We start from the raw sequence: 13,615 nt of genomic DNA, 5'->3' as shown, positions 1-13,615 counted from the left end.
CAGCTGTGTGCTCGGCCATCAGCTGTGTGCTCGGCCATCAGCTGTGTGCTCGGCCATCAGCTGTGTGCTCGGCCATCAGCTGTGTGCTCGGCCATCAGCTGTGTGCTCGGCCATCAGCTGTGTGCTCGGTCATCAGCTGTGTGCTTGGCCATCAAGTGGTATTTCAGACTGGACGTGCTGTGATGATAGCTCAGTTCACAACGACCAAACACACAGATGACTTTGGTCTTGTCAATGGAACCATTTGGCAACTTTTTAAAAGTAAACTTTCCATTCAGAATCTTATTGGCATCCATTTCGGCGTCTCGCGCTCGCCATCCACTCAAAACGTAACGTTAGCCTACTACTCTTTGGCCGGCTCGCAAGCCCAAACAAGTGTGTGTGGCGTGCCTGTTGTTTAGTTTCCGGTCTAGCTAGATCCGGTGTGGTGTTGTAGTTTTTCTAACGTTACTAGTTGTTGCAACAGCATGTGAAAAAAACTACAAAGTTAAAAGAACGTTAATCTCGCGATAAAAAAATGGACGCCGTTAAAATGGGTTTGCGTTAACGCCGTTAATAACGCGCTTAACTGACAGCACTATTTTATATATTTTTGTAAGAGATAAATGTGAATGAAGTTGATGAGTTACTGTTCATCATTAGCCATGTCTGTTGCTGATGAAGGTGGCATTAAATGAAGGGTTAGGTTACTCTTGTTTCCTCCAACAAAAAATATGCTTCCTAAAATTATTTTGCACAAATTGTTTCCCCAGTTTTTGACCAACTAGACAAGAAATGCTTCCAGTTTAATGAAGTAGAAGAAAATGGAGGGAAGGAAAAAAAGGATGTAAGGAAGAAAATAAGGATGTGTGGAAGGAAAGAAGGATATGTGGAAGGAAAGCTGGATGTAGGGAAGGAAAACTGGATGTAGGGAAGGAAAGATGTAGAGAGGGAAAGAGAGATTTCGGAGAAGGGAGGGAAAGAAGGATGTAGGAAAGGAAAGATGGATGTAGGGAGAGAGAATAACGTAGGAAAGAAAGATGAAAGGAAGAAAAGAGGGACCTAGGAAAGGAAAGATGTAGGGAGGTAAAGAGATTTCGGAAGAGAAAGGGAGGGAAAGAAGGATGAAGGAAGGGTTTTCAAGGCAAATATGTTGACACTATTTTCATGTTGTGATGAAGAGCAGGAAGTTGCTGTTCCAATACGAGTGGTCAGTGCAACCCAGCTCACTGCCTGCATCTTCCACGCCACAGGATGTGATGTAACAGGATGTGATGTAACCATCTCTGGGGCTGTTAAACTGGGCCGAGTGGCTGCGGAGAAGCACAGAAGCGTAGATGTCAGGGGAAAGGCGGTGAAGGTTAAAGTAGGTGTAGGCGTCTCCTGTTACAGATGGCTGCTGGGATTAAATCCACCCTGAAACAAAGAAGGAAAACCACTGGTAACATGGCTAGAATTTATTCTGGTTTAGTGGACCGGATGATGCTGATGGACAATTAAAATCCCACTTTCTTGTTGAGCAAGCCTCCACTTCATCATGTATTTCCCATAGGTTTCTTTCATCGGTCATTTTAAAAAGATCAAATCTGATACTTGAGGTTTCTGTCCATATTCTAAGTAGGGGTGCAAGTAGTGATAAAATGGAGCGTTAAACTGATGTAAGGTTCGGTTGTCCTGCTCGACCACAGGTCCGTGGTTGTGGCGAAATACTCGATTTCGCGGAGCTCGGATTCAACCTTCATTTTACATTCATTATAGAGTTTTGGAATGGCCACGTGGTTAAAATGTGTTCGGGATGGTAGTTTATAACGCTTGTCCAGCATGCGAACCATTTTTTGAAAGCCCTCTTTTGAGACTGTACACGGGTACCATGTCTTTTGCAATGTGATAAGTTATAGCGTCTGTAATGTCTTTATGTCTGGTGGACGTCGACTCATATGGTGTAACACTACTGAAAGCATCAGCAATCATACTTTGCTTGGGCCTCTTTTGGGATGACTGAGAAGTCCCCGGTGTTTCTCTCATTGTCATACACTCTTCGTGCAGCACATGCTGGTGTTGTTTCAGGTGGTGAAACATGTTTGTTGTGCTACCTTGCTTCGTCGCAATTTTCGCCAAGCACGACTTGCACAACACCTCGCTCTGGTTGACATCATCCTTTCTAAATCCAAAATACCTCCAAATAATGGAGGATGATTTATGTTTTGGCACAAAATTAGTTTCTGCATCGCCACCGGCCGCATTATCTTCCGCACTCATGTTACTTTTCTTTCGTTTCGATTTCCCCGCTGTGAATGTCCTGTGTGTGTGCGTCAGTCTCCGTCTCCCTCACTCCTGCCCTTCTATGTTTGTCATTGGCTGGCTTCAGCTGTCGATCCACATGAATTAAGCTTTGTGGTTGGCTGGCCGTAATGGTGCGTTCAAGGGCAATCGTAAAAGTGATTATGGTGACTGCCAGAGCTGTACATGCAGGGCGTGCGCGGAGGAAAATCGTTTATATCGTTACTTTTTTGATATTAATATCTTGAATGTTCATATCTAGATATAGATACGAATACGGTATATCGTTCAGCCCTACTGTGTGGCTTAGATGTGTTTGATTTAGAGCCCTCTTGAAACGCTGTAACGATCATGTTTCATTGGCCAGTTACCGTGCCACTTGCACATGTTAGTGCACGTCAGCGCACGGGTCCCCTACGTGACAATCCCTATGGAGCGTACCACGTGTGTGCATATTTCAACAGAGTGACAGTGTAAGTGAAGAAATAGATAGACACAACAAAACGGAACGAATCAGAGAAGAGAAAGAAAAGTTGTGTCCTGTTCTCTTTATTTATATATTTTATACTGTCCAACCAGTAGAACATGTCCTGTTCTCTTTATTTATAGATTTTATACTGTCCAACCAGTAGAACATGTCCTGTTCTCTTTATTTATAGATTTTATACTGTCCAACCAGTAGAACATGTCCTGTTCTCTTTATTTATAGATTTTATACTGTCCAACCAGTAGAACATGTCCTGTTCTCTTTATTTATAGATTTTATACTGTCCAACCAGTAGAACATGTCCTGTTCTGTCAACATAGTCCTTATTTATTTATATATTCACGTTGAACCAGTCCAATATGACCGTCAGTTGAAATAAACCATGTGTTGTAAGAAAACTTGTTTAATTTGTTATGAATCTATTTTGATGCGTTTTCCCGTAACTTTTGTAATTTCGCATATGTTTAAAAATATAAAAATATCGATATCGCAATATTCATAATCGATATCGCAATATCACATTTTGTCAATATCGTGCAACCCTAATTCTAAGTTACAGTGAATAGATACTGGACTGTAAACAATGTATTATTTTAATAAAGATAAAAGACTATTTTGTAGGCATTTCACATGTAGTCATCCACATTTTTGTCTTGCATTACATGTTACTTTTGTTTGAGCTGATTTTAAATATGATTTGGATGATTTGTTTGGACGGTGTCTGTTCCAACTTGTTCCTGTCCGGTTGTTTGGAGGTTTAGTCTTGCACTGTGTGTTGTGGAAGGATTTTGATTTTGTTAGTTCACATTACGGTTATTTTTTTTTAACATGTTTGATATTCACGAGTGGAATCGGCATTGTGGACGTTGTTGTGTGTGAGCAGGAGGAATAATAAGAAAAACAAAACGGAGCGACGAGATATTATGTAATAATTTGCTGCATGTATTTTAGCTGAATTTGTTGTTCAATATGAGCCTGGTCCTACCAGACTCTGGTCCACTAGCCTGGTCCTACCAGACTCTGGTACACTAGCCTGGTCCTACCAGACTCTGGTCCACTAGCCTGGTCCTACCAGACTCTGGTCCATTAGCCTGGTCCTACCAGACTCTGGTCCCTTTCATTTGTACAGAGAGTCTGGCCACTCTCGCTTCTCGCTAACGTTTGGTCGTGACGTCGGCTTAGCATCACTAGCGTTAGCCTTAGCCAACTCCTTCACCACTAACGGAGCGAGCTGGAAAATCAAACTGTTCCCGAACCCCGTGGGGAGGAGGGCCACGACATCACGGCCACCAACAAAACTCAGCAAAGATTGTTCTTGCTCGGGCTTTAACTTCTGGATATTCGGCAGCGTTGCCACAACGGACCGAATGGCTTCGCTCGCATCTTTCTCCGCCGCCATTACGGAACTACAACTCTAGCGCTCGTTCTCAGCCACTGCCTCTGTTCGCTGATTGGACCGGTAAAGATTTGGCTGGAGAAAACCCAAGAACATACCACAAACCCAGACATACTGCTGAAGGAAAATGAAAATTGAGCGGAAGTACGTAGGAGGGCAGAGCCAGGCTATACCTTTTTAGCTGCTGAGATAAAAAAATCTGTTGATGTTCTTCTGATGTTGGTGGTAAAATGTTTCAGCAACTTTCCCATTAACTTGTTGACTAAAGTGTCTTCCTAGATTAGAATCTAGTGCAGAAAAACCAAGATGGATATTATTAAAATTACATTGTTTCTGTATAGATGCATATATGTAGCGTTGTGTAAATGAATGCACATCTAAGTAAGTCTCAGGTTTTTGTAGGTCATTGCTTTGGTACTGTAGCACCAGTGTGGCATCATTGTGGCATCAGAGACCTCTTTGAAGGAGGTCTCCTGCGTGTCTGATGTTTGTCGACACACGGCTCTGGTCAGGACAGGATGATTGGCATTAATGCAGGAGATTCACTCGACACTCACAAGAATAACTTTGTTAGAAGCAGGTTTTGAAAGCTCAGCTCTTCACCTCCAGACCTCAAGCTAGTATCCCTGAAGATGTTACTTCTACTGCAGACACCTGGAAGAAGCAGCTTACGTGCAGTCTTAGTAGAGCTGAAAACATTAATCAATTAGTTGCAATCTGTTATGGTAATCTGTTTTTAGTCATTTTTATTAAAAGAAAAGGTAAAAATTCTCTGATGTCATCTTGTTAAATGTGAATATTTTCTAGTTTCTTCTCTCCTCTGTGACAGTAAACTGAATAGGACTATCAGGAAAATATCTAATTGAGATTATTTTGACTGATATTACGATTGCGATATGATTCACGATATTGGAGGGAATGATCATTTTTGTATCATTGTTCTCATTTTCATTGAAAAAAAAAAAATATATATATATATATATATTTATATATATATTTATATATTATATATATATATATATATATAAAAAATATGATTGAAGTGTGATTTTTGTTTTTTTTGCGAGGATCTGTACCAAAGAAAGATTTTTTTCTTTAGTCTGTATGATAGGATTTGTAGGCCGGGATGTCTCTGCAGCGCCACCACAATACTTAACTCAGAATGGTTTGACACATATTTTGCCTTTTAACAAATATTGCGCCCCTCTGCGATTTGGATATTGCACTAGTCCATATTTGGATTTTGATAAAATTGTGATTAATTGTGCAGCCCTAAAACTGAATATCTTTGAGTTGTGGACAAAACAAGACATTTAAAAACGATATCTTGGGCTTTGGAGAACAATGTTCTAACATTTTATAGACCAAACAACTAATTCATTAATTGAAAAAACAATCAACATATTATCATCAATGAAAATAATAGTTAGTTGCAGCCCTAATTCTTAGTTCTGTGTTTTTCTGTACTATTTTTATATTTTAATATCAGCTATTTATTTTATAAAGAAGACTGCTTTCTTCTTTAAGATGAGCTATTATATCTATATTTCAGCTATAAAGAATGCTGTTATCTTGCTAACTTACCACCTCCAGCCGTTAGCCCACTATCCTTATCTGTAGCCTCCAGCGTTTTTAATCCCCGGTGTCCTTGCTGCAGTTTCACATTTTAGAGATGGCTAATGAGTGAAACTCGTGCTGGATCTCCTGGTACAGACGGAGAGACTCCCTCAGGATCATCTGTAATTAGCCAGGAGCTACTTGTGTTTAGTGAAGGTCAAGTTAATTTGTAACGCTCTGAGTAAACACATCTGGAAGTCTTTAAGAAGAAAAATGCTAATTTGAATTTTCTGTGTTTTTTCTGTTGGATTTTGCAAAACAGCTGTTTATATTATTGTAGCCAGTAAGTAGCTCATAGATTAGACCAACCATTCGCTTAAAGCATTAGTGCGTAACTTTTTGATATTAATGATCACCGAAGGCTTGTATCATGTGGAAGTGCCAACATTTTTCTTGTCATTACTTAGACTTCCTCATGGGGGAGACAGAAACTACGCACTATAGCTTTAACAAGTATTTCTTCTTGAGAAAACTCTTCCACTTGTGTTTTGGTTGATAGAGCTTAAAGTTAGGGCTGGTTCCCAATATTCGACTGTTTCGACTTTAAATTTTTGGATTTGTACGTTTGTTTTTTGTTTTTCCTTTAATACTGTAATACAGTTGAGACTGATTCAACTTTTGGAGAAACGCAACCCTGTGTCACGCTGCGGTGGCCAGTCATGTAAGCGTGGATCAGACTTGTCGGTGTGTTTGAGGCGGTGTGAGAGTCCCGTACAGGAAACAGGAAACATCACTGCCTCTATCGCTGCCACAAGAAAGTTTTAAAACACCAAACACAACAACTGAACTGCCCGGGAGTTTGTGGAACAGCTGACTGTTTCCTCAGTCGCTCCGTCTCTTTTCTTTCTCTCTTTCTCTGGGAAATGAAGCTGCCTTCAAGTGCGGTCGGAAACATCGAGATCTATAAATTATCTGACGTGAAGGAATCAAAGCTTTCTCACCTCGCTGTGACACAGTTATAGCGTTAGCAGGTGTGTGTACAGCCCCTAAAACCTGTCAGATATCATTCTTTAACAGCTGCCACGCTGAAATGCATGCTGGTCCAGTCTGTAGCCTCAGGGTCTCCTTGCAGAGCCGACGCCCAGCAGGGAGAGAGGCTGATGATCTGCTCTGGTGTCATGATGATACAGCAGGAGGTTACAATGAAGCACAGTCATCATACCTTCCTGTTTCAATATCTCTTAGCCAGACTTAGGGCTGCACAATTAATCACAATTTATGGGACTAGTGAGTTAACCAAATCACGGGGGGGGGGGGGGCGTCAAACCATTCTGATGTAAGTATTCTGGCGCCGCAGAGACGTATTAATTCTTAATGTAAACATTGACCTAGTGCATTATAAAAAAAATTATATTTGATGGTTGCTTCTTGCTTGTACAATTTACAGCCGAAGTTCTCTGAGAATCTCTTTTATATCCAAGCTAAATTGGTATTGTAACTGAAAATTAACCTAATTTACTATAGTTTGTAATCTAATCTGGCATGGTGAATCGCAATCAATATCGGGAATCATTGTCGAGACCCAGCCCTGTTTACTGATTTAAAGACCCGGAATAAATTGCTCTAAAAGTAGTGACAGTGGGAACATTCATTTGTTGCATTGATACCTTGATTATAAAATACTCTGTACATTAGTCTGTATACAAAAAATGAATCTAATTCCCCTGGCAGCATTAATCAATATAAAATGCTTTTAATTGCAATAATTGAATTGAATGTACTGTACTTCCTTCCTCTGCCAGGATGGAAACATTGGTCTGTCAATACTATGCTACAACACAACTGCTGAGACAGTATTAGTTTTATATTTAATAATAACTTTGAGTTTCTTATTTCCTACATTGATTGTAGGAGATAATTCATCTGTAGATACGGTTTCCACTTTTTTTCCACTTTAGAAAATGCTGTTTAGTGAAAAATCTAAACATCACTACATCTCTTATTTGAGAATCATATTTGTACTTTTTGATTATTTAAGGGTAGCACTGTGTCACATGAATATACTGTTTTGAAAAATGTTTGAATCGAATCAGCAGCTTGAAGCATCCAGACAGCTCAAAATCCTAACATGAAAAATACAATTTACCAAACTCAGCACGTTTATTTTGTTTTCCAACTGTTTGAATTAGGTTCAACTGGTATGAGCTGCACATAGAGACACATATGTAATACATGATGTTAAATGTTCACATCATTCAAACCCAGTGTGACATGTTAATGAAGCTTTCTGAGGGCCCCTCCATCCTTCATCACACAATAGTGCTGGGAACTCCGTCAGCTCTGTGTGTGTGTGTGTGTGTGTGTGTGTCTGTGGGTCTGTTTGTGTGTGGGGTCACCCACCATCCCCCCATGTTTAATTTGAACAAATGTGTGTTAGAATGGGTTGCACATGTCAGGGTTATCCAGCTCTTCTCTGGAGAATAGGCTGCCCTATAGGCTGCCCCCCCCCTCACACACACACACACACACACACACACACACACACACACACACACATACGTGAACATACGTGAACATACGTGAACATAGGGGATTGTATGTGCCGTTGCATTTGTGTTCATATCACATTTTCTCTCAAATCTGCAGTTTTAGGCTCAACTTACTTTTAACTTAAATACTGTAAGTCTCACCGTTAACCCGTTTTGTCGTTGGCTTACTCCGGATTTCCACTGGATGTGGAACGTCTGCGGACCGGCTCCGCTGCAGAACAGCTGCGTGCTCCGCCGTCCATCAATACCCACCAGGTCTGGATTTGTTGCGGCACGGCTGCGGCCATGACTGACAGCTGTAGTCACGAGGACCCACGAGATCTCACAAATTCACGTAGAATAGAACCACAAAACCAACAACAGTTAGTTTCCATCCAGAGGAGTAGAGGGGAAACAAGTCTGTGCTGTGTTTTCAAGGTGTAGTGCAGGGAAATATGATCCGCCGTGAGCACGCTGGATTTAGGTTTACCTGCTAAACTTGGTGTCTGTCCATTGTAGTTGTGAGTGTAGATGTTCTGGTTTTGTTAGTGTATTTCAGTGGTTCCCAAACCTTTTCTGGAGAGAGAGACTCCGCCCCCCGTTTGTGAACCACTTGTATAGTGGGAGATTGTTTTGCTTCCACATGCAATATTTCGACAATACTGTGTGTTTGAGGTGCAGGGTAATTATCCAGCTCCTCTTCGAGAATAGGCCGCTATTACCCCAAAGCGCGCACGTATTTATGGGGGATGTTTTGTGCTGTTACATTTGTGTTCATCTCACATTATCTCTCAAAGTAGGCTCAACTTACTGCTGACTTAAATACTATTCCATATTTAAATATAACTATTTGTTGTCCGTTTTTGTTTTTAGTACAGGAACAGTTTGCGTGATTTTGCTGGATTTGCAGCGTCGTCTACCTCCAGAGCTCCAGTAATAGCTGACCACTGGTTTATTGTGTTGCTCTTGGCCTAGCTTATTACTTCATGGCCTTTATCAGGCTTGTTGTTAGCTTAGCTCGACTATAGCCCATGTTAGGGTTGGCTAAAAATGTTGTGATCTTATTTACTGTGTTTTAGGCCTAACTGGGAATATTTGTGTGTAAGTGTAAATGGTTGTGTTGATGCAGGTAATCTTGGAGGTGGTTTTGCATCTACATGCAATATTTTGAAAAACTTTTTGCTACCATTACTGTGGCAGCCAGGAAATTTCGAGTTCTTTCTTATTTATTTTTCTAATTTTGCTCCTCTTCTTACAAATGCATAATTTTCTGCTCACTCTCCTTCATCCTGACTCCATCTTTGTTCTCCCTCTCTTCTTTAGTGTATCCTCTTTTCTTCTCCCTTCATGATCTCTCTCCTTCACTTGACTGTCCTTTGTCCTTTCCTCTTGTATCATCCTCTCTTCTCACCTTACATTTGACATTTCTCCTCCACTGCCAAATTTTTTTTTTGTGGTCTGATCTTTTTCCCTGTCTTGTCTCCTTACTTGTCACCATTATTTCTTCCTCTCCTTTCTTCCCCCTTTACCTTCCCCTCTCCGTTTTCTACTCTTATCCTCTGCCTTTTCTCTGCCTGCAGCCTCCCTTGTTTCAGCTCATCACTTCTCCATCCTCCTCTGTCGGTATCGTTAACATCTGCTCAGACCTCGGGGTGTGGCAGTGAACGCTCAGTCCTGGCTTTCTGTTTCTCTCTGTCGCTTAGTACAAAACAGAACCACCACATCAGACAGGCAATTTAGTCAACAACACAGAAATTAACTGCAGGGGTTGATTGAATAAACGTGTTTTAAATTAATTAGTTGAATTACAATGTATAAACAAATGTATCTAAAGATCACAGAAACAAGGCAGTTTGGCTTTCCAGTAAGGAATAACTCACTCTCACCGTGTCTGCTGTTGAACGCAAATGAAAATTGTCGCACTGCGTTCTTTGGGTTATTTAAAGGCATTCTAGGAAATAAAGGAAACATTGCTACTTGAAAAGTCTGCACTAAAGTCACAGGAATATCCCTGAATTCTCTCGTTTAGAAATAAAAAGTCTTACTGAGTCTTTCACGTCATCTTATGCTTTGGAAAACGCTGATCGACATTTTTCATTTAATAGGCCAAACAAGTAATTGAACAATTAAGAAAATAAAAGACAGATTATTTTCATTGTTGAATTATTATTATTCGACAATGAAAATAATCATTAGTTTTCAGACCTAAGTAGTATTAGTACTAGGGATGTCCCAATCACAGTATCGGATAAGAGACGATTTTGGCATTTTTTTAGCTGATCAGGGATCAGCATTTACCCCGTTTACCTTACTCCGATCATGTACATCAGCTTGTAGTGATCGCTGCCTTTAATCACACATGGCCTGCGCCACAGACGCGCCGCCAGACTGCCGGCGCTTTCAAACCAAGATGGGCGCGGCCACTCACCATAGTCTGTCCAGAGACTGTCTCGTAGCTTGCCAGCTGTTGGCAACAAGTAAAAAAGTCCTGTTTTTTTACAGAAAATGATTACTCTAAGTAGAGGTCGACTGATAGTGGATTTTACCGATACCGATAGCTAGGTTGGGCCGTATTTGCCGATAACCGATTAATCGACCGATAGTATTTATAACTTATACAGTTGACAAAATACATACATTGTTTCAAAAAAAGTCCAGACACTTTTGCCAATAATCAAAATAATAATATCATATTTATTGATATTACACCCACAGCAATGCTACCCAAGCATGTGTGTTGTCTAAAACAGTTCTCCTACATATTTGGAGTCATCCAGTGCAAAAATAAACATGATGAGCATTATAATTCATATAAAGGACAAACAATCTCAAAACAGTGACGCCATTCTTCTCTGTAGAACGGTTTAGAGCGGTAACAGACGATCTCTGACCTGGAGGGATCTATCTTTCCCACTTTATACTATATATATATATTTGTTCTCGCTTGGATGCCCATATAAGGCGTAATGTGTGACGGACCTGCCTTCCCATTGGTTGAAAACATAAACAAAGGCATCATGGGAGATCCCCTTGTCGGTAGCACCTACTGTCTATGGGTAGCACGGAGTTAGCGGCAGAAATGACCGAAAACGTGATGAATTATGGACATCAAGTGGATAAATCTTGGATGTAACAGTTTGGATTTAATGCTCAACAACCCCGAAAAAAGGCACAAGTTCCAGGCTGGATAGAAAATCACCTGTAGAGGCTAGAAAGACACCAAAGACACCCCCGTGACGGCTAACTTGTTAGCTTTTAGCTGCAGCAATCAGTAAGTCTCTACGTTTAACTGTTATTAAATTATCTAAATATGAATCAGAGGTGCCGTTTGGGATCGTGGACGATCCTTTAGGGTTCTGATTCTGACATTTGGGTCGAACTTGCGTTTATTTTTGTCAGTGTTTTAACCGCTGGAGGTACGTTAGCCTACTACTAATGTTTAGCGTCATCTCAGCCTCAAAAGCAAACAAATATACTGCTGTGCTGTTCTTTCTCTACTAATGCAGCATCTATTCAACAAATTAATATGTACTGTATACATACCTTTTTGCTGTCGATGCTTTAAACGCGCATCTGATGTCAGCCTTCTCCGCACAGCATGTGCTCTCCGTGCAGCGCGCAGTAACACGTGTCGAAAATAAACAACACCAGGCATCAGTGATAGTTTTTATTTCGCCTCTAGAGGCCGCTATTGTAATGCATGATGCCAGCAGACCCTTCTCAGCTCTCGCGTACTGTGTAATGATGCATGACTATTATTGCCACCATTCACCACTCCCCCAACTGGTGCCGTCAGACACCGCCTACCAAGAGTCTGGGTCTGTCCGAGGTTTCTTCCTAACAAAAAAAGGGAGTTTTTCCTTGCCACTGTCGCAATAGCTACTGCTAATGCTTGCTCTTGAGGCAACCACTGTAATAATTGGGGCTTCGTAAAGTACAGAGTTTGGTCTAGACCTACTCTATCTGTAAAGTGTCTCGAGATAACTCTTGTTATGATTTGATACTATAAATAAAATTGAATTGAATTGAATTGAATGTAATAATGCGCGCGCTTCTCAGCCGCTCCAGCAACGGACGCAACCATCGGTATGGATTTTTGCCGATAACGATAGTTCCACCAATCAACTATCGGTGCCGATTAATCGGCAAAACCGATGAATCGGTCGACCTCTAACTCTAAGTCTCCACACTGAGCACAAGAGGTGTCACTAAGGTTAGTTTTTGTTGTACAGCGGGGAACTTGTTTATGTTAGGGTTGGGGGTTTTCTGGGATCTTAAAGAAAAGTATGTTTATGTCTACTTTGCTGCTCTAAGTTAAATGTATTAAGCTTAAGACATATTTTAGTGACTTTGTTTACTTAGTTATTTTTGTAAACAAAAACGGTGTGCAGCTCTTATCTGAGCAAATACAAGTATTGGATCTGGACTCTGTATCGGTAGATATTCTATATTTGAAGGATTGGGAGTCAAAAAAGCTGATCGGGATACCCCTAATTAGTAGTAACTTTAGGTTATCATCCTACACAGCTCCACAGTCAAGCAGAATTAAAGGCAGTTCACATGTAAAACAACTGTTGCATTACAAACTCAGCAAGTGTTTGTTATGCCAAACCTGATCAATGATGCAGGGCATCATTGATCAGGTTTGGAGCGAACCAATCAAACGGAGCTCTACCACACATCAGACTTCAGTGCTCTGATTTCATTCCATATAAACAGTTATCTCATAGCAGATTAGTCTGTTTGTTTTTTCAGTTACATCTTTATCTTTTGCATCAGCCTCGGACTCGGGGTTACAGGTAGGTTTCCTGCTGCTGTTTACGGCCACAACACGTGACTGAGTTTGATTTATTTATATTTTACCTCAGCTGCTCTCGTTCTCCATCTCCTGTACCAGAAACACACAGTGAGAGAGAGAGACAGACAGTGAGGGAAAGATTAACGATCAGCAACAGAGGATGCTCCAACACATTTTCCTCCCCTGTGATACATTATTTATACTGGGGCTGGGCTGGAGGACCCCTGAGAGAGAGAGAGAGAGAGAGAGAGAGAGAGAGAGAGAGAGAGAGAGACACACACACACACACACACACACACACACACACACACACACACACACACACACACACACACACGTCTGTGTGTCTCATGGCTGTATTTCCTTTCTTTACATTACCCATTTCCACCGTTTATTTGAAGTCCCAGAGTCACAGCGACACACTCTCCCTCTGACTTTAACAGTTACACACAAAGTCTGGTTTGCCGTAAATGATTTATAACATTAAGTCGAGTGCTCAGTTCACCTTGAATCCTGTCTGTGGGTGAGCCGTGTGCTGTGGGTGTGGCTCAGTGGAGAGATAGTGAAGATGTGAAACCGTCTGGACGGAG

General features: G+C 41.0%; 2 protein-coding genes across 4 annotated transcripts in view; one reads left to right on the top strand and one right to left on the bottom strand.

Moving 5' to 3' along the window:
• Nucleotides 1-13,615, top strand: part of akap6 (A kinase (PRKA) anchor protein 6) — a 281,507-nt gene that overhangs the window by 6,422 nt on the left and 261,470 nt on the right. The gene's annotated exons all lie outside the window — the stretch shown is intronic.
• LOC116065681 (tripartite motif-containing protein 35-like) overlaps nt 1,145-13,615 on the bottom strand; it is a 22,461-nt gene continuing 9,990 nt past the window's right edge. The window contains exon 2 of the mRNA XM_031321245.1: nt 1,145-1,292. Within this exon, the coding sequence (XP_031177105.1) occupies nt 1,145-1,292 (148 nt within the window). The remainder of the gene's footprint in view (nt 1,293-13,615) is intronic.

This window comes from Sander lucioperca, chromosome 18 (genome assembly GCF_008315115.2).
Source record: "Sander lucioperca isolate FBNREF2018 chromosome 18, SLUC_FBN_1.2, whole genome shotgun sequence".
Classification (NCBI taxonomy): domain Eukaryota; kingdom Metazoa; phylum Chordata; class Actinopteri; order Perciformes; family Percidae; genus Sander; species Sander lucioperca.
Note: the sequence above shows the minus strand (reverse complement) of the source record. Positions and strands in the feature narration are given on the sequence as shown.